Source organism: Brachyhypopomus gauderio, chromosome 7 (genome assembly GCF_052324685.1).
Source record: "Brachyhypopomus gauderio isolate BG-103 chromosome 7, BGAUD_0.2, whole genome shotgun sequence".
Classification (NCBI taxonomy): domain Eukaryota; kingdom Metazoa; phylum Chordata; class Actinopteri; order Gymnotiformes; family Hypopomidae; genus Brachyhypopomus; species Brachyhypopomus gauderio.
The window spans coordinates 3,531,196-3,552,094 of NC_135217.1; the positions used below are offsets into that span (position 1 = coordinate 3,531,196).

Below are 20,899 nucleotides of genomic sequence, written 5' to 3' on the forward strand. Positions count from 1 at the left end.
GCAATGAAGGAAGAAGACACTCCAGACACTAAGGAGAAGCAACAAAGCCCTACTCCCAAAAGGCTAGCATGTTCACTGCTAAATAATTTGCTGGGGCATAACTTTACTGATGCTGGAGTCCAGCAAATGCCCATGTCTGTCTATGACATAGTAGAGGAGGAAGTGACCAAGTACTGTATTGCTCCATCACTCCCTCTCTCTGAGGACCCTCTTAACTGCTGGAAGAAAAATCAGCAGATATTTCCTCTGATATCCAGGTTGGCCAAGAGATATTTGTGTATTCCTGGCACTAGTGTTTCTGCAGAGAGAGTGTTTTCTACGGCAGGAGACATTGTAACAGCCCAGCGCAGCACCTTGCATCTGAACATGTAGACCAACTCCTGTTCTTACATAAGAACTTGTACATTAGCACTCGTTAGCTAAGTACATTTGCATTACCACACACTGACCAGATGTCACTGTGGTCTATTTTGCATTTTATTATTTTTTTGTATGACTTTAATTATTGTTTAGCTTTAACATTATAGTATGCTGTAAAAAAAAATCTGAGTATCCACAGAGTATATCTATAATGCAGCCATAAGAAGTGACCCAGTATCTGACTCTCCAGTCTGCAGATGTTAATTTAGATACATATTTTTTTGTATGGAGGCTGTTTTTTGATTTGGTATACAGAAAACTTTGTCTGAGGAATTTCATCCTCAATATTTAGTCTGAAATCTTGGAATCTTTATTTTTATATAAGGAAGGTGTTTAAGTTATTAGCTATTCAAAATATGCTGAAGTGTACAAGCATTATTTTTTTATTAGAGCTGATGGCACAGAATTCTGAATTTGTGTATGAAAAGTTGTTTGTGATTTTGGTAAATTTCTGATTTTGTCTGAGGAGTTCTATTCCCAGGATATTGTTTTAAGTCAGCTGCTAGCACATAATTCTAATCTTGTGTGGACGCTGTGGTTTTGGTACCACAAATTTGTTTGTTGTTTGCACATGTTGGTTAAGAGTTGGAATTTGCTGAAATCTGTTAATTTACTACAAACATGCTGCTACAGGTGCACTTTTTCAGTTTGTATTTCTTTGTTCAGTTCTCTGGAAGGTGTGGCCTTGTACTTGCCATATTGCCTTCATTTGATTTAATATAAATATAAAATAAAATGAAAGTTTTAAAATGGAAATAAAATTGAAGTTAATTCATCATGGATTGCTTCTACCAATCGTTTTATAATTTAGATAGATAATCATTTTATAATTTAATCGCAGACCTCTGAATTGTAATCAAATCGAATCGTAGAGTGCTTGGAGATTCCCACCCCTACTTAAAATACTCAATAAGCTGAATAAAATATACCCATCTATTTCTTACCTAGTGATTTATACGTTCTAGAAATCTAATTCTTACACCTACAGTGGTGTGTCTGGTGTGTGAGCTACCATAGGCCCTGTGGTCTGAGGCCCCCCGAGATCTCTGGTAGTCAGAGACCCCTGGCCCCTCTGTCTATCGTCCAGCACGATGGCCTGCCCGCTCCCCACTCAGAGATTGCAGGTGCCTCTAGTGTTAGAAGGGAAACGCTGCCCCCGTGTGGCCTTGTGCTGCATGGTCATGGACAACGTGTGTTCCAGTTGTGTGCGTCAAAGCTTTCTGCAAGGGCAGAGGCGAGTCTCTCAATACAATAATGTAACGTATAGTGTTTGTTACAGTATTTGTAGAGTCACTGTTGCCAACATTATTTCAACTCCTGAATCAGAATTACTCACCAAATGTACTCAGGACTACAACTGTACAGATCATGAGAACATGATCAAAAATAAAATATCTAATATCACGTAAGTGTAAACAAACAAGACAATAATTGCTACGCAATTAACAACCCCAAGAGGTTAGATCTGCTTTTGGAAATGAATCTACACACCATTTGCACAATCCAATTTATTATTTAATTGCAGGTATTGATAATCATGACATTTGATATCAGCTTTTCTGCGCTTTCTCTATATCTCGCCCACTCATCAGAATAATCTCGACTTAAGATACCGAGACTTAAACATAGGTGACTGAAGGTTAAAAGTAGACAATGACTTCACCGGTTATAAGATTAGCTTAATCGCAAATCAACATGAATCTGAAAGCGTTTAAAACTTCCGGCCAGAATACCGCGGAAATTTGTAAGATGACACGCTTTACCTAAAACGGGCACGCGGAGGATAATAAAGGTAAGAATATAGCCAAATAAAATACTTCATATTTTATCACTTAGGAAAAATGTTGATATGTCGTTGTTGCTTATAACGTAAGCTAATTATCAAACAATGTAAAGGTGTGTTTTACATGTTAGCCTATAGGCCTATTACTTTTTTTTTCTTTTTATAAAACTGCTAACCCCTCTTTCCGTGTCTATCCGTATGAAATATTTTTTTAATTTCGACAAACAGAAAAAGATGTCAGATGCAATTAACAGTAAGTAAAAACTTCACGATACAATTCTTTAAACTTTCTAGCCTGGTTAACCTAGAATACGTTTCATGCGCTGCCTGAGAGACGTTCGCTTAAAACACTGTTTCCTGTTGGTTTCTCGAACCGTGTAATGGTTACCACAGTCCAAAAACATGGAAGTTAGGTGAATTGGTTACCCTAAAATCTGTGTGTGAATGACTGTATGTCCAAATGCCTATCAATTTCCTTCATGCTCAATTGTAGTCTATTTTAATGTTATATTTTGAATATAGAAAAGGTTCATTAAGAGATTAAATACATAAAAAGAAGTGTCAATTGTGTGTTTTTCTTAAACAGATGAATTTAGGCTCATGGGACCCAGAGATGAACAGGCTGCTCTTGGCTCTGCTGCTACTCTCTCCTGTCACCTGTCTCCTGAAACCAGTGCTGTTGCCATGGAGATCAGGTGGTTTAAGGGGACAGACTGTGTTTGTCTCTATAAGAACGGACAGGTGACAGAGGGGAAGGGCTACGAGGACAGAGTGAGTCTGTTCACGGAGGAGCTGAAGAGAGGAAACGTCTCCTTACAGCTGAGAGACTGCAGAGAGTCTGACATAGGACATTACCTGTGTCAGGTGACCAGCGGAGACAGAGCAGAGGAGGTCACAGCGAGAGTGTGGTGGCGTAGGTGTTCCAAACTGAATTCTACATAAACACAGTGTGAACACCAATGAGACCAGATTAGAAGATAAAAAAGAAACTGGAATGGACCCACGCCTTTGATTTTGAGATGAAAACAGCACCTTAGTATAAAATATTTTCAGAAAATTAAGAATAAAGTCTTCATTTAAACTACACTATTTTATGAAAAACACTACAAAACTAAAAAAGTGCAGTCACATATTTCTCAAATCTGAGCCGTTGGCCAGTAACTATAACCATTGCACAGCTTGTCTGCACACATACGTGTATGATTTAATATATTATACAAACATAGTGTTCACCACTTATCAGAAGGCTGCACTGGTAAAGTGATGCAGTTTGAGGGTTTGTGGGATGTGTCACTTCCTGTTCAATTTCCGTTGGCTGCAAGACAAAGATTATTGCACGATACACCGTGCTTTGCTGATATCTCCCCCTTGTTATGGGCTGAAGTGACACCTGTTACCAAAGCAACAAGTCTGACAGTCAAATTTGGGTATTAAATGTAAAACAATGAAGTGTAAAAGTTCTGAATACTGTGTTGAGTTGGTCCTTTCCTAAAACATAACAACTACTGATCTGATTGTATTAAATGCACTCTCACAGTTTGGATTAACAAAACAGACAGAGGTTTGGTATTGTACATTGTAATAAATAAGGTCAGATAGCCAGAACACAAAGACATCTGTTACAAATTACGTTACAGCCTAATTTTTACAATTTTGTCCATTACTTCATACAGGTCCTCTTAGAAAACTGAGCAGGATTGCTGTGGTAAGCCAATAAGTGCTAACACTATAACAGTGCTAACAACATAACAGTGCTAACACTATAACAGTGCTAAAACTATAGCAGTGCTAGCACTATAACAGTGCCATTTAATGGCAACTGTTGCCTTTGTGTACCTTATAAAACTATTAATTAAGAATTTTAATACTTATTAATTTTGTGTGGTGCATAGTATTCTTATGTGGCCTAAATCCTTATTTTTCATAGTTTAGTTTAAGAAAAATGAAAAAAAAAATCATAATTCAAAATAGGTTATATGTCCTGCACATTACAATTTCTTTTTGCAGTGACATTGTGCAGCATTTTTGTTAATGCTGTAATACATCAGTACACACCCACCCCAGTTTTGTAAGTTTAGTTCCCTCAGAACTATCAGTGGTAGAAAGTAAATAGTCCAACACCCCACCCAAAATAGCAATGAGATTCCCACACACCCAGCTAAACTCTGGTACATGCAGCCAAAAAGGAAATCTCAGTCGTTTACACAAGTAAACATCTTCCACGTAAATATATATATATATATATATATATATATATATATATATATATATATATATATATATATATTTATATTTATATTTAAATAAATAAACACACAGTATATATATATAAAATATATATATAAGTTTGTTTTGTAGTTCAGGACTTTGCGACTATAATCTGATTCTCTTTTCCAGTGTGGAGTCATTCCTCATATCAGCATTCAGCAGGTGAGCTCATTTCTGCGACATCCTTCCAGCTACGTGTAGCAGATTTCCCAGCTGTTAAAGGTTGACTTGCAAAAAACTCTTGAGAGAACATGTTCATACACATTCATACACACTGGAGCACCTGTTACAGTCAATCTGGGTGGGCGGTATAAATGCTGGGGTGTAGATTGTAGGTCAGCATGGCCATCTCTGCAATAACATACTCATGTAAATATATATGGTGGACATGATGTAAACAACATTCATGTTGTTCTTCACGTCCACAGTGGGGAAGAAAATGGACAGTGGAGGAGAGACAGAAAATGAGGGAGTCGGCCATCCTAACGGGTGAGTTCAGAACAGAAAAAGACTCATTAAATCTCTCCGAATGAATAAATACTTAACTATTTCTTATCTAATATTTATTAAACTATATAAAATACAGTGCAGGCCAAATGTTTGGACAAACCTCATTCAATGCATTTTCTTTCGGTGTGGCGGGGTGGCTAGTGTAAGTTGTTGACGGGGGGGGGGGGGGGGTGTGTGGCGAGTGTAAGTTGTTGATGGGGGAGATGTAAACTGAACACAAATTAAGTAATATATCGCGATCGATCGATCGCCAGTGGTTGGCGAATTACTAACGCGTCAAGTATAAACCTAGCTTTAGACGTAACAGTCTCAGCAAGAGCAACACCTGTTAAAATAAGTGGGGGGACAGTGTCAAAAATATATTAACAAAATAAAATATTTTAATACCTGTTTAAAACAAGTGGGGGGACAGCGTCCCCCTGCGTCGCCCCCACTACACCCCTGGGAGTTATGTACTTAACAAAAAAGGGTGAAATAACTGAAAACATGTTTTATATTCTAGTTTCTTCAAAATAGCCACCCTTTGCTCTGATTACTGCTTTGCACACTCTTGGCATTCTCTCAATGAGCTTTAAGAGGTAGTCACCTGAAATGGTTTTCAGGTTTGCCTTATCAGGGTTAATTAGTGGAAGCTCATTGAGAGAATGCCAAGAGTGTGCAAAGAAAACACGTTGAATGAGGTGTGTCCAAACTTTTGACCTTGTCTACATATTTTTTGTATCTTGTGAATTTTGTTATTTCATGATACACTGATTCTGTGCTTTTTAGCTATATTTAATAAACTAAATGATCCAACCTTTTCAGAATATAAAACAGACGTGAAAAGTCTCATGAAGGAACTTACACAGAAGCACAGCGCACTGGAGAAAATCGAGCAAGAACTGCAAAGCACCAGAGCAGAGCTGGAGCGGGTGGTGGCAGAGCTGCGGGACACGAGCAAGCAACTGCAGGACACGAATGTCCCGCGGGGACAGCACCCTGACCAGCCTGATGAGACATTTCTAATGGAAACAAGCCAGCCCGTCCAGCAGGAAGATGGACGTCAACAGGAGAGCAGCAGGAGGCTACAGGACAGGATAGATCCAGAGTCCTTTAAGTGTAATACTTTATATTCAAATGCTTAATCTAAAATGTCACCAAATTGTCTGAATTTCTTTAACATTTGATTTAATAATCACAAAAGCAAACAAATAACTTGGATTTATTTCCACTGCAGATATAAAGTCCTCTAGTCCAGACTTTCCAGTGAGTGGAGAATCCTCCAGTCCAGACTCTCCAGTGCCGGTTCCTGTACCAGAACTCAGGCTGGTGCTGCTGGGGAGGACTGGGGCTGGGAAGAGTGCAGCAGGAAACACCATCCTGGGCAGAGAGGAGAGGAGCCAGGCTGCTACATCTACACTCCCCCAGCAGAGTGAGAGCAGACAGGGAGAGGTGGCTGGGAGGAAGGTGACTGTGGTGGACACTCCTGACTGGTTCTGCCCTGAACTCTCTCTGGAGGAGGTGAGACAGGACGTGGGACTCTGTGTCCGGCTGTCTGCCCCAGGACCCCATGCCTTCCTACTAGTAATACCAGTGAAGCAGCCTGCAGGAGAGGAGAGAGGGATGCTGGAGAAAATGGAGGAGATGTTTGGAGAGAGATGTTGGAGGAACACCATGATCCTCTTCACTGTTACTGAGGAAGAGCAAAATCCTGAACAGTTCATTCAGTCAGGAAGCCAAGAGGTCCAGACACTTGTGGAGAAATGTGGGAACAGGTTTCACTGTCTCAACATTCAGGAGAGTGGGGATGGGTCTCAGATCTCAGAGCTGCTGGAGAAGATAGAGAAGATGGTGGAAGGAAAGAGAGAGATATTCTACAGTAGTGAGATCTACCTGGAGACAGAATCTCAGATCCGAGAATTGAAAATAAAGATAATTAGGCAAAAAGAAAAGAAAAGAAAAGGGGAAGAGAGAGAACTGAAAGAGAAACTTGACAAGGAGATCCAGAGATCTGTAAAGAAAATGGAAGAAATGATTTGTGAGCAAGAAAATGATGTTAGGCAACTTCAGTGTCGAACAGCCGAACTTGAAAAAAGCCTAAAAGAAGAAAAGAATGAAGAGATAAAAGAAGGAATTGAATGTGATCTGCAAAGAGAAGTGGAGAAGATCACTAAATTAGAGAGTATGATTAACATACTGAGAGAAAAGTATGAGTGGGAGAAAAATGAGCTGGAAGTGAGACACAGACAGGAGATGGTGAAGATCAGTGAGACGTATGAAGCAGAGTCTGGGCTCCAAATAGACAGGGACTTTCTGAAGACCATCCTACCTGAGATCCAACAGATAATTTTGGTGTCAAAGTACAAAATGCAGGAACAGTTCAGTAGCCAGATGGAGGAGAAGGACAGAGACTTAGAGATACTGAAACAAAGACTCAGAAAGGATGTGTGTCAGGCAGCTAAGACAAGCACTGCTCAGACAGAGACGAGAGACTCGGGACAACAAACACAAGAAGTAGAAGAAGAGTCACCAATGAAAACTCAGAAGACAGTAGAAAGAAACGAAGAGGAACAGCAATGAGATCTACATGGAGACGGATGATGACCGTGTGAAATAATAAAGCTGAATATGGAGTAAGGACAAAAGAGATCAGAGAAGCACATGCAGAAGAGACCATGATGGACAGAAAGGAGAAACATCATGAACTTTTGAGAAATTGTTCTGAAACTGATAAAAAAAGGTTTAAAAAAAGAAAAGCTATTAAACTGCAAAGCATTACTTCATTGTAATGTTGAAAAGTACCTTAGCACATAACTAAAATATCTTACTGTCTATGACTTTATGATGTGATTTCATGCCAGTTAATGTTTGCACAGTGTATCATCTGTTATCAGGTGTATTTGTGTAGAAATATGAACAGGAATAAAACAAATTTTAAACTACCTTATTGGTTCTTGTAATAGTTGTTCTCCATTGATGGTATCAGTGATCTTTCCTGGTGTGTGATTGAATGTAATAGATTGTACCTGTGTTCCTTATAAAGCAACCTTCGATATGTTGAAAGGCGCAATATTAAAGTGTAGCTGGTACCACCCGGTCTAGGTCAGACGGATAACAAGAAAAATAAAAAAATAGAAAATGACCCTAACGATTAGATTAATAAGAAGAAACCAACAACCACTTAGCATTTTCAAAATATATATTTGAATAAATTTAAATGCAAGATGTTACATGCATAGCTCCGGCTGTGCTTCAGGTAGGCCCATGCTGAAAAAAGGAAGAGAAAACCAAAACAACAAAATAATCACCAGCGTGCCCTACCAGGTGCTAACCAACTCAATAAAATTATAATTTTAACTACAAATCCATGATAATCATAATACTAATGAACCAACATACACCAAGTAAAAAGAAACAATCACCACACCCGGGACCAAGAGCAATTTAACAATGCTTTTTAATGGATTGCTGATACACAACAAAGTCTCGCAAATGGGAGAACAAACGAGAAGAGCCTGACACTCTCTCCTCCGTCCACACCCCAGGGAGCCTTTTGTAGCCGTGAACTTGAGTCCGACACGCCCAGAAACACATGATGTCATAATCACACACAGGTGCTCCTGTAAGAGATCGTTACAACACTCCACACAACTCATGACATAACAGTAGCATAGCAGTTCAACATCAGGGTAGTATTTATTATCATTGTAACTCTGATAATAGGACATAAAGCACTATGTAATCTGTATTTAAGAAGGTGCTCTACAAATAATGTTACTACTATTAGTAGTATAACTGACATACTAGCAGCTTTTGACATACTGACATACTAGCAGCTTTTATCCATACAATTCTTGTAACTATGTGCTAGATAGTAAATGACTGATGTATAAGGTGTGCTTGAGCTGCAAGTTTTTTAAAAGGAAGTTGATTAATTTTGGTAAGATCATCTCCCTCTCCCTCATTATTTACTGCAAACTCGAAAAAGAACATTAAACATCTAGAAAAATTCTATGTTAATAAACTGCACAGTTTATGAATTCAAGTGCAGAAGGATGAGCCTCTTTTTTTATTATTCTTCATAACTAATAACATGGTGGGCTATTTCTTGATCTGGTCTGCTGTTTTCAGTTCATGTCCTCCATTTTCTCACACGTCTTTGCTCTCACAACCCTTTTTTCTATTCATCTTTGGTCTCTTCTTTCTCAGATGAGTAAGACCTGTGTGCTGGTTGCCCATGGTGACATGTGTCCTTTGCATCTGTGGTACACGAGAGGCTTGTGAATTTTGATCAACCTGTATCACATCTCATGAAGATGTTTTCCACTATTTCACAAATGTTGTGAGTAACATCACAATGGCTGGTGATGATGTCGGTGAACACCTGGTGCACTTTCCTGAAGATCAAGATCATGAACATATATTGCTACAGGTTATTTTAGCCTATTGCCTCAGAGAAACTTACTGTCTTACACTCTAAATGTTGGTAAGACATTCAGCGTGTTACACAGCAGTGAGAAGGGAGCTGGAGTGAATCAATCTGTTCAAATCCAAAATGTGAAAGTGAAAGTCACGTAGTTCCTTCCTGAATGGGGGTACAGCAGGCAGAGAGCGCGTGTGAGTATCTCTTGTGTTAGGAATGTGCGGTGGCACTGGATATACAGCCAACTGGAAAGATGACGATATCACACCTGAAGTAGAACTGTTTGTATAAGCCGTGAAGAGGTAGGAACTGGTGTCGTTTGAAATAATGCTCTTTGAACCAACAGAAATATATCTGGTCTGAATGGTCGATTAACTTTGTTCACCTTTGTACACTGAAAAATGAAGTCATCTTTGACTGTGTTTTCAGATATTTGAGCAACTCCTATTTTAGTTTATTCTTAGAGTAACGACGTAAGCTACATAAGGTGACCTTGAGTTAGAATATAAAGGAGAGGCTCCATCTTGAACTGTGAGCAAGACCCTGTTGTTTATCTGAATATGCAAATATACAGTCAATTTATGAATATGGCTAATTTGATTGTTTTTCGCTATTCGTCAGTGTTTGTGTGTTTGTCGTCATTATCTTTTTATCATTACATGACAATAACACAAGGGGGGAAATTTTTATTTAAAATGTGACATTTTGTCACGGTGAGCAAGCCTGGCAGGCACCAGAGGGCACACAGCACACACTCACACACCCAGTCACTCCCCCGGTCCCAATCACCAAATTATTAACACCTGGCCACCTCAGCATAAGAGCCCACAGGTCATCAAGTCCAGTGCTGCACATTGTTGAGTCTTCGCCATTGATTACGCGTATCCTGCTCTCTGGACTTGCTGAGTGCCGCCCTTATCTCCATTGACACCTTATAGTCGAAGTATTTCTGTTCTGTGCACCATGGACATTAAAGCCTTTAGTCTACAGCCGTTACCTCCTGCTGCCTCTATCCCCACGTCACACATTTAAACATGATTGAAGTTTTGAAGCAATAATTAACTGGTAGTAATCTGCAACACTTAAAAACTTATTCATCAAGTTGAAATTGTTATTCGGTTATTTGGTTTGCTACTGGTTTCACCCAGCTTTGCCCACTTTTAATTTATTTTGTGCCTTTTACAACATAAAAATTTAAATTTTATAGGATGATGTAATAAACATTTCCAAATCAATCACGACAATATTGCTGCATTCCTAATCCATAGGGTTCAATATGACGTTGGTTCACCTTTTGCAGGTACAACAGCTTCAACTCTTCTGGAAATGCTGTCCACAAGGTTTAGGAGTGTGTTTATGGGGATTTTTGTCCATTCTTCCAGAAGTGCATTTATGAGGTCACATACTGATGTTGGACGAGAAGGTCTGGCTCTCAGTTCCCGCTCTAATTCATCCCAAAGGTGTTCTATCGGGTTAAGGTCAGGACTCTGTGCAGGCCAGTCGAGTTCATCCACACCAGACTCTGCCATTAATGTCTGTATGGACCTTGCTTGGGAGGTCCTTTCATGTTGGAAGAGGAAGGGGCCAGCTCCAAACTATTCCCACAAAGTTGCGAGCATGGAATTGTCCAAAATGTCTTGGTATGCTGAAGCATTCAGAGTTCCTTTCACTGGAACTAAGGGGCCAAGCCCAGTTCCTGAAAAACAACCCCACACCATAATCCCCCCTCCACCAAACTTTACACTTGGCAGTCAGACAAGTACCGTTAACCTGGCAAACGCCAAACCCAGACTCGTCCATCAGATTGCCAGATGGAGAAGTGTGATTCATCACTCCAGAGAACGCACCTCCACTGCTCTAGAGTCCAGTGGCAGCGTGCTTTACACCACTGCATCCAACGCTTTGTATTGCATTTGGTGATGTACGGCTTGGATGCAGCTGCTCAACCATGGAAACCCATTCCAAGCTCTCTGTGCACTGTTCTTGAGCTAATCTGAAGGCCACATGAAGTTTGGATGTCTGTAGTGATTGACTCTGCAGAAAGTTGGCGACCTGTTCGCATTATGTGCTTCAGCATCTGCTGACCCCGCTCCGTCAGTTTACATGGCCTACCATTTTGTGGCTGAGTTGCTATCGTTGACTGTAGAATTTTTAGGTGATCCATTGTGAGAGTGATCCATTCTTTCACAAATGCTTTGTAAAAACAGTCTGCATGCCTAGGTGCTTAATTTTATACACCTGTGGCCATGGAATTGGCTGGAACACCGGATTCTGATCATTTGGATGGGTGAGCGAATACTTTTGGCAATATAGTGCATCATATATTAGCTTCTTCCACCTTTCACGAGAGGCGGTCGCACTCTTGCTCCTGCACTTCTTGGTTTACTTAGCTTCTTTGTCTCCTCTCAGAACCCTAATGCTGCTCTTTGAATTTTAAACAAAGAAAATTGAGTTAATAAATTGTCTCTCAATGCAATTGATAATATTTTTTCCACGAGGAGTCATGGGGCGGGAATACACACATATCCGGACGGAACGATCTCAGCTGGATATGTGCTTGACTCGTGGGCGACGTGTGGTTTGTGTCTCGCTCAAACAAAATTCTCCCTGAAGGTCGTCGTCTTGGTTACTGCTCCTTCCCCCACACAGAGACTGTCACAGAATGGCTCTCACCTTCCACCGCGAGCTTTACACAAAAACTGTGTGCCAGGCCTCTGGCTCCCCCTCCCCCGTCTAGATGAATCACGCCTCTCACTGCCTGGTTGTCTGTGTCATCTGATGCTTATATGTGCTATGGGGACTTTTTGCGTGCACGCAAACTGTTGTCATGTTGTGAGAATAATCTGTGATCATGTTTTTTTGTCTCCTTCCTAATGTTATCTCTCTATTTCCCCCCACCTGTGGATGGTGGTGCGTTTCTGAAGCAGCAGCCGCTCTGGGATTTCGATGCTGTACCCCGAGACCTCAGAGAAACTGCATTTCATTGCTGTGTACTTGTGACAATCTGCAATGACAATAAAGTTTAATCTAATCTATTCTATTCTATTCTATTCTATTCTATTCTATTCTATTCTAATCTAATGTAGTATGTGGTGCAAGTGGTACAATGTTTATATTTAATGGAGAAGTGCAGCATTCCAGCACAGGAGATGAGGTGTGTAAGAAAGGTAGAGACCACACCCAGGTGGTGACCACACCCAGCTTTGAGCACCAGCCTTCCAGATGACCAGCGTGTGCTCTGATCACAGAAGAAGCTTAGCTGTCTTGGAAAGTGAGACTGGGCTTCTGGGCTGTGACATTCTGGGCTGTAACAGTGTGTGCACTTCACAAATGAAAGAAAACTGGTGTACTCAAATGAATAATCATGTTCTCTCTCTCTCTCTCTCTCTCTCTCTCTCTCTCTCTCTCTCTCTTGCTTTCGCTCTCTCTCTTTTCTCCAGTCAGTTGAACATTCTATAGAAAAATGGCAGCCACGAGCGAAGGCAAGTTTGAATGATCATTAATGTTTTATGTTTGGATTATCAGTAATGTCTTTTCCATATGATTTGTGGTCTTGAAGTGCAGTAAGCACACTTAGAGTGTTCAGTGCCATAACTGAGTGCACCTGAAGTCAGTAATTGATTGTGTCCTCATGTGTATGATAGTTCGCCTTAAAGGTCTTAGGATCTGGGATCAGGTTAGGCATTACAATTAGTGTTATCCTCTGGATTACAGAGATTTCATTATAAGTACAGTCTCATCATATCTTTGTGTGTTTTTTTCCATAACAGATGAGTTTAAACTTGACATTCCCTGTGATGAAGTGGAGTCAATTGGCTTTAGGGTCAGAGTGCCCTGTCACCTGTCTCCTGAAACCAGTGCTGTTGCCATGGAGATCAGGTGGTTTAAGGAGACAGACTGTGTTTGCCTCTATAAGAAGGGACAGGTGTGTCCTACCCAAATCCCTCCACTTGCCAGTAGTGTAGATTAAAAATGCATGCAATGATGTAGTCTCAAGTGTTGGTTGAAAAGAAGTTGATCCTATTCTTTGTTACAGATAAGATTAACACATTACAGAGACACAAGCATACAAAAAGCTCAGTTTTCATGCTTACAAATAGCTATGCAACTGTCCCTCCTTCTTTCACATACCACTGTTTAAAATTACCATCATTATGACATCGTTATATCCCAGTGGAAGATTCTGGGATGTTCTGGAATGTTCCGTTTAAAACGTACACAGAGGCCTTGACACCACCTGCACCAGGCCACACTGAAGCCTTCATTCTTCATTCAGACCTCTTAAAATTTACCTTAGGTTTATATTATCAGTGTTTGTTTTTCAGTGCTCAAACTTTCTACCTATTTTCTTATTACCTCAGGTGACAGAGGGGAGGGGCTACGAGGGCAGAGTGAGTCTGTTCACGGAGGAGTTGGAGAGAGGAGATGTGTCCTTACAGCTGAGAGACTGCAGAGAGTCTGATAGAGGAGATTACCTGTGTCAGGTGACCAGCGGAGACACAACACATGAACTGACAGTAGAAGTGCAGAGTAAGTACTCCACAGTGCCGTCCATGTAAAAAAAAATGTGTACAATGAACACAATATGCCAAATATAGAAACAAGTGAGAAATCTGGTTCTGGATGTAATTAGTTATTTTGATTGTGTGTAACATACTTGGTGAATTAAGTGATTCTGATTCTGATTAAACTTACTGTTTTACAATGGACTTCTAAATTATTTTCTTTTAAAAATTCCTCTTTGACAGAACAGCTTCATAAATGACAAAATGAAACTAAAAACAATCAAATGCTATTAAATCTTACAAAAACGGCTTAATATAAACAATAGAGCTAAAAGCACAATTAAGAACAAGTACTATTTAGTTTTTCAATAGACAATGCTGTCAGGTAAGAGACAGATGGAGCCATTCCTGTTTCAAAATCAACATAATCAGATTTCAGGAAGCCCTACAGGTTAAAGGTCTATAGTCACTGAACTGAATCAAGCATATGTCATGTCTGGGCAGGAGTCTGGCTTTGATGTTGAGGCAGCCATCTCCGCATGTGCAGACCATACACAAGACTTTATGAAATGCAATCAGGAAACATAAATATTTTATTAATACTTTAATAATGTCCTAAAGAGTGCTGATAGGGGCCCGTTCTCTTCAGCATGTGACAATATTCTCAGGAACGAGAAGTCAGCATTGTTTCTTTATTCAAGTTTTGTTTAAATGGTTGATTTGAGTAGTGATATTATTTTTGTTCTTACACAGTGCTTGGTAATGAGTATGGGTTGATGCACAAACTGGTAAAGGTGAGTGTTCAATTCTGAACTATTGCCACTCTTAGTGATGGGGTTTGTTGACATTTCTACAATTTCTTAATTTAGCCTTGTAGTTTTACATATTTTTTAAATAAAAGCTAGGAATTTAAATGTGATGGGTTTGAAACAATTAAAAGCAAAGTATTTTCTTTTATATCAACAAAGAAAGCAAGACAGTGCATGAAATGTTCATAGTGCAAATTTCTCATTCACAGGTGGAGAGGAAATGGACTCAGGATGAGAGAAAGAAAATGGAAGATTCTGTTCTGCTCACTGGTGTGTGTGACACTGGCCACAATACAAATACAATACAAACTTTTTACTTGATTGCAGGTAAAATAATAAAAAAAACAAGCAAGATGGAATGTTAAGTACTAATTAAAATGTTAACATTTTCAGTGCTTAACAGGTGTTTAACAAGTGATATGCTCGAGTTTGTTCAAAGAAACATGGAACAAAAAAACAGAGAAAATCTGAAAATGCAAAAAGAGCTAGTGGAGTTAAGAGAGACGTTGGAACGAGCTCTGAAAGAAGTGGAGAACCTCAGTCTTAAACTGCAACTGAGCGAAGTCATGTCAGCGGAGAAAGGTGAGATTCACATGAACACTGTGGAGTGCAGGACTCGTACTGTACAGTTACTGCAAATCCAAAATAATAAAATGCAACATTTTATATACACTGTATTACACTTCTGTATATTTCACTATATCATTGCAGACCAAAAGATATCGGATTTAGAGATGAAAACACTGAAAGAAATTGAGCACATTCAGACTACCGGTGAGTAAAAAAAGGAACAATTAATTCTTCGTTATGAGTGTTACAGTTGATTATTTATTGTTCCTCGTATGATGTATAATTCTTTGATGCATTTCAGACTCTACGAAAGAGTCAGATTCAAACCAGAGAACTCACAGTATAGACTCATCTACAGACAGTAGTTATTTCAGTATTCAACTAGAACTGAGATACCATTTAGGCATGGCCTGAACAGAGCACTGAACTCAGAGCTCTGAACTCTCTGAATAACCTACTGAAAAATGTGTTCCCCATTCCTAATATACATTAACCACTTATCCATGAGTAATATTGTCCCTCTGAACACGTACTGAAATACCATTTAGATTCACCCTGAACAGTGACTGAACTGGACTGTTAATCACCAGAACTGTGTGGGCATCTATACTGAATTCAGGCTGGTTCTGTTTTATTATTTTTACGGTACGACGGCCCCCTACTGGTCGCCTCCGTATACAGCGGCAGTTGTCCTGTTGTGGTTGTTGTGTTTGTCCCTCAGGTGGGCAGAGCCCGTGATCTGTCTCACCTGAGGGTCGTTTGTTTGTCTATATATGTCTTGTCTTTGTACCAGTTGACCACTGGTTATTATGTCCTTAATTTGGAACAAGTCACGGGTTTTTGGTTTGTGCACTTTTCATATTAAACCATCCTCTTTCCCTGAGACTTGGCGTGATCACTTCCATTTTGTTTCACTCACCCTGCCCATTACAATTACAGTGAGTGAAGAGACCCCAGACTCTGCAGCACCAGTCACAAAGAGAAACAGTATGGAGAACGTTCCTCCAAACAGTATGGGATTAATAAAGAAAATCTTAATTATTCCTCTAAACATCACAATCACCAAACATGATACAATTTTTATTTGTTCTAAAAGATTTTTACAGTCACTTATTCTTGTTCTTTCCAGTGGGTGGAGAATCCTCCAATCCAGACTCTCCAGTGCTGATTCCTGTACCAGAACTCAGGAGAAGACACAGTAAAGATGCGGAACCTCCAACAAGTGAGTAATTTGGTATTTTAAAAAATTAATGCTATACAAGAAGGCTTGTTATTGTGATGTATATTCAAATCATTTGGCCTTGATCAAGAAACCGAATAAGACACTTCAGACATGAAATTTTAAAGATCCTTTGATTGGCCTTCAGAGACAATAAAGACCACACAAATACAGTAAATGTGTGGCCACACAAATACAGTAAAATACAAGTTGATCATTTGAAAATAGTTACTCATAGTCTATCATAGATTACTTTAATAATGCTCGTCTGTTAACTCTTCAGACTCAGTAGCTACACCCAGGAGGAGGAACAGTATGGAGGGAGGTTGTCCAGAGAGTACAGGATTAATAGTTTCATATAGAAATCAAATAAATATATAATAAATAAATATATCATATATCATATTTTATATTTTCATATATTACTTTAAGGTTTATTGACAGCATAATTATTTTCCAGGTTGCAGTAAAATATTTTGTGTTAAATGATTAATTCTTCTTTTCCAGTGAGTGGAGAATCCTCCAGTCCAGACTCTCCAGTGCTGGTTCCTGTACCAGAACTCAGGCTGGTGCTGCTGGGGAGGACTGGGTCTGGGAAGAGTGCAGCAGGAAACACCATCCTGGGCAGAGAGGAGAGGAGCCAGGCTGCTACATCTACACTCCCCCAGCAGAGTGAGAGCAGACAGGGGGAGGTGGCTGGGAGGAAGGTGACTGTGGTGGACACTCCTGACTGGTTCTGCCCTGAACTCTCTCTGGAGGAGGTGAGACAGGACGTGGGACTCTGTGTCCGTCTGTCTGCCCCAGGACCCCACGCCTTCCTCCTAGTCATACCAGTGAAGCAGCCTGCAGGAGAGAAGAGAGGGATGCTGGAGAGAATGGAGGAGATGTTTTGGGAAAGTTGCTGGAGGAACACTATCATAATTTTTACTGTAACTAATGAGCTACAAAAGAAGACAGCTAATGATATTATTCAGTCAGGAAACCAGGAAGTGAAGAGACTCTTAGAGAAATGCGGAAACCGGTTTCACTTTCTCAACATCAAGGATAATGGAGATGGATCTCAGGTGTCAGAACTGCTGAAGAAGATTGAGGAAATGGTGTTGGAAAATGAAGAGAAGTTTTATAGCAGCAAAATATACCATGAAATCAGAAAAATGGAGGAAAGGATTATTAGAGAAAAAGCAGAAAATAAAGAGAGAGAAATTAGACAACTTAAGGAAAAACTAGACCAGGAAGTTCAGAATACTTTGAGGAGCATAACAGAACAAATCCAGGAGCTTGAGAGACGACTACAAGAACATAAAGAACAAATATCTAAACTTGAGGGGCTGATTAAAGAAGAGCAAAATGAAGAGAAAATAAGCAGATTAGAGATGGATTTGAAGAGAGAAATTCAGAAGAGGGTGGAGGTTGAACAACAACTGAATGAACTTCGGAAACAGCAGGACGAGGAGAGACATGAGGTAGAGGAAAAACACAGACAGGAGATGGAGGAGATCATGGAGAGGTATGAAGGAGAGGCCAGGGTGGAGGCAGAGAGGAACCTCATGAAGATTGTTCTCCCTGAGCTCTTTCGTACAGTTTGGGTCCTTATCTCGGGAGTGCAGAAAGAGTTCCTTGTGAAGCTTGAGGAGAAGAACAGAGAGCTCTTAACACAGAAGCAGAGACTGCGTGAGTGCACAGAGAATTACAGGCAACTAGAAGAAGATTACCAAGCAGCCCTGAGGAGGATAGAAGAGGCAGAGGCAGGACAGCGAGAAGAAGTGAAAGATGACGGAGAAGCATTTGGAGAGGCGGGAGATGTAGAGCAAAGGCAAGATGAAGTGGAAACTATTTCAGGAGAAGAGGAACACGTTAATGATGAAGAAAGAGGGCCAGGAAAGAGAGAGGATGATGGAGCAGAAGAGACCAGTCTGGAGGGACAGGAGCAAGTGGGAGGAGTGTGGCACCAGATACGTCAGATCTGCTGCTTATCTCGTCCTCCGGCGGTCTCTGAAGAGTCTGTGCCAATGCGGGCAGTAGAACTACGGACCCCACACTAAGAAAAAAAAAACACTTCAGTACTCTGTTGAGAATCCCTGAACACAACGTCTCCCTAACAATTAATTATGTGACATCTAAGTTATGTAGCAAGGCAGCAGAACCCCTACTCAGAGTTTTCCATACGGAAACTGACTACACTTCTCAGGATCCTGCAAGGTGCTTCATTCTCCTTTGGATTTGTTTGCTCTGGACTGTTTTGCCTTCTCTGTTGCTAATGCATGCCCTGTGTCCTGGACTGTGATTATTGGATATTCCCGTTGTGGTTAAAGTATTCTAGACATTATTACCTGTGAGGTGCTCCACTTCTGTTCAGATGAACTTGACAGAAGACTTTGCTGTATACTGTGAAGTTGACAGGATGTGTGCCAGTTCTGAACTATGTTGCAGCCCAAGGTCATTGTTGGTCTGCCCCATCGATGCCTGGAGTTCAACCAGTATGGTTGAGGAGTTATCTAGGCAAACCCAGCAGTTCGACGCTCTGCTTCATTCTGAAGCAGAACGAACAAACTCAGTGTTTAGCTTTGGTTTCTATTCACAAACGTAATCCAGGCAGGTGCTGCTAGTATCTACCCTCCTAGTTAGAGCCCAGCTTGGCTTTATATTGCATGATGTGAGAAGCATGAGCAGCCCGCTGTCTGTAGATAGATAGATAGATAGATAGATAGATAGATAGATAGATAGATAGATAGATAGATAGATAGATAGATAGATAGATAGATAGATAGATAGATAGATAGATAGATAGATAGATACATGCATACATACATACATACATACATACATACATACATACAAACTTACTTTATTGATCCCAGAGGGAAATTCTTGACTTCCAGTAGCAGATAGACAGAGCACACAGGGTTATAAAGGAAAAAAACTTTGTGTGCCTATGTAAGGAGGTAGTGCAGTTGACTACTAAGTGGCTTTGCAAATTGCGAAGCTGACACATACCAGCCATGCAGACAGTGCAGTTTGAAGGTATATGAGAGAATTACAACAGAAAAAATTAGCAGTGCAATTTTGCAAGATGGAAACATTGTACAATGAATAAACAAGAGTGCAGCATAGTGCAGGATATGGTCAAGTAGTGAAATAGTACAGTAGAAAAAAAGTACAAATAATAAAAATAATGAAAATAGAAGTACGGTACCAGGAGGGTGTTACATATGATATGGGGATATGTCCATTAGAGTGACCAGGATGGTGTTACATATGATATGGGGATATGTCCATTAGAGTGACCAGGAGGGTGTTACATATGATATGGGGATATGTCCATTAGAGTGACCAGGAGGGTGTTACATATGATATGGGGATATGTCCATTAGAGTGACCAGGAGGGTGTTACATATGATATGGGGATATGTCCATTAGAGTGACCGGGGTGGAGGTGTCACATAGTTCGTAGTCTGCTGTGCTGAGAGAAGTTGAACAGTCTAATGGCCTGGGGGACAAAAGACTTCCTGAGCCTGTCGGTGGAGCAGGACTTGGACAGCAGTCTGCCACTGAATGAACTCCTCTGCCGGGTGATCGTGCTGTGCAGAGGGTGGTGAACATTGTCCATGATGCTCAGCAGCTTGTTTAGGGCTCTCCTCTCTGCCAGTGGTGTTAGGGGCTCCAGCACTAAACCCAGCACAGAACCAGCTTTCCTCACCAGCCTGTCAATACGTCCAGCATCCGTCTTGCTGATGCTGCCTCCCCAACACACTACAGCATAACAGAGGACGCTGGCTACCACAGACTGGTAGAACATCATCAGGAGCTTCTGGTAGATCCTGAAGGACACAAGCCTCCTGAGGAAGTAAAGTCTGCTCTGGGGTTTCTTGTAGAGGAGGTCGATGTTCACTGACCTGTCCAGGGGCTGTTAGGGGTATTTGTTACAATGCTCTTCATATGTTGCCAGCCTAGTCACTTTCCTCTCTCTATGGTTCAGGTACGATCAGTAGTGGTAACTTTATATTAATTACATTAAGGATTTAATGATGTTTAAATGCCAGTTAAATGATGCTTTTCATGCTATTGCTGAACTTTACTCAAAATACATGACAAACTCATAGTGAACTGTGTTACAAGTAGTGGAAGGTTTTTTTTGTCTCTTGACCTATTACTGACCTACTACATTAAAAAGCTCAGACTATTGTTTTGATCCTTAGTATGAGAAGAGGGCAGAGGCATTACGGTACAATCCAGATAAAGTGTAAGTTTTCCAGCCCATGAACTGTGAGACAAAACAACAATTAAGCTTTTTTTCATAGTATATTCTAAAGTACCTGATGCTTCAATAAACATATTACCTATATCTGGATGTACAGAACATACATGATTTTGACACAATTTAATAAAAGCTAAAATTCAAATTATACATAGCCT

The 20,899-nt window shown here is 40.3% G+C and overlaps 1 protein-coding gene across 1 annotated transcript; it reads left to right on the forward strand.

The window, feature by feature from the left end:
* Positions 1 to 2,000: 2,000 nt before the first annotated feature.
* On the forward strand, positions 2,001 to 20,864 carry LOC143518356 (uncharacterized). Its single transcript, XM_077010796.1, has 17 exons — positions 2,001 to 2,212; positions 2,432 to 2,456; positions 2,790 to 3,116; positions 3,877 to 3,908; positions 4,601 to 4,633; positions 4,900 to 4,960; positions 5,786 to 6,079; positions 6,198 to 7,538; positions 13,154 to 13,308; positions 13,745 to 13,913; positions 14,642 to 14,682; positions 14,907 to 14,967; positions 15,091 to 15,279; positions 15,409 to 15,471; positions 16,207 to 16,278; positions 16,397 to 16,489; positions 16,994 to 20,864. The coding sequence occupies exons 2-17, from the start codon at positions 2,438 to 2,440 to the stop codon at positions 18,526 to 18,528; spliced, it is 4,485 nt and encodes a 1,494-aa protein (XP_076866911.1). The 5' UTR covers positions 2,001 to 2,212; positions 2,432 to 2,437; the 3' UTR covers positions 18,529 to 20,864.
* The last annotated feature ends 35 nt before the right edge of the window (positions 20,865 to 20,899 follow it).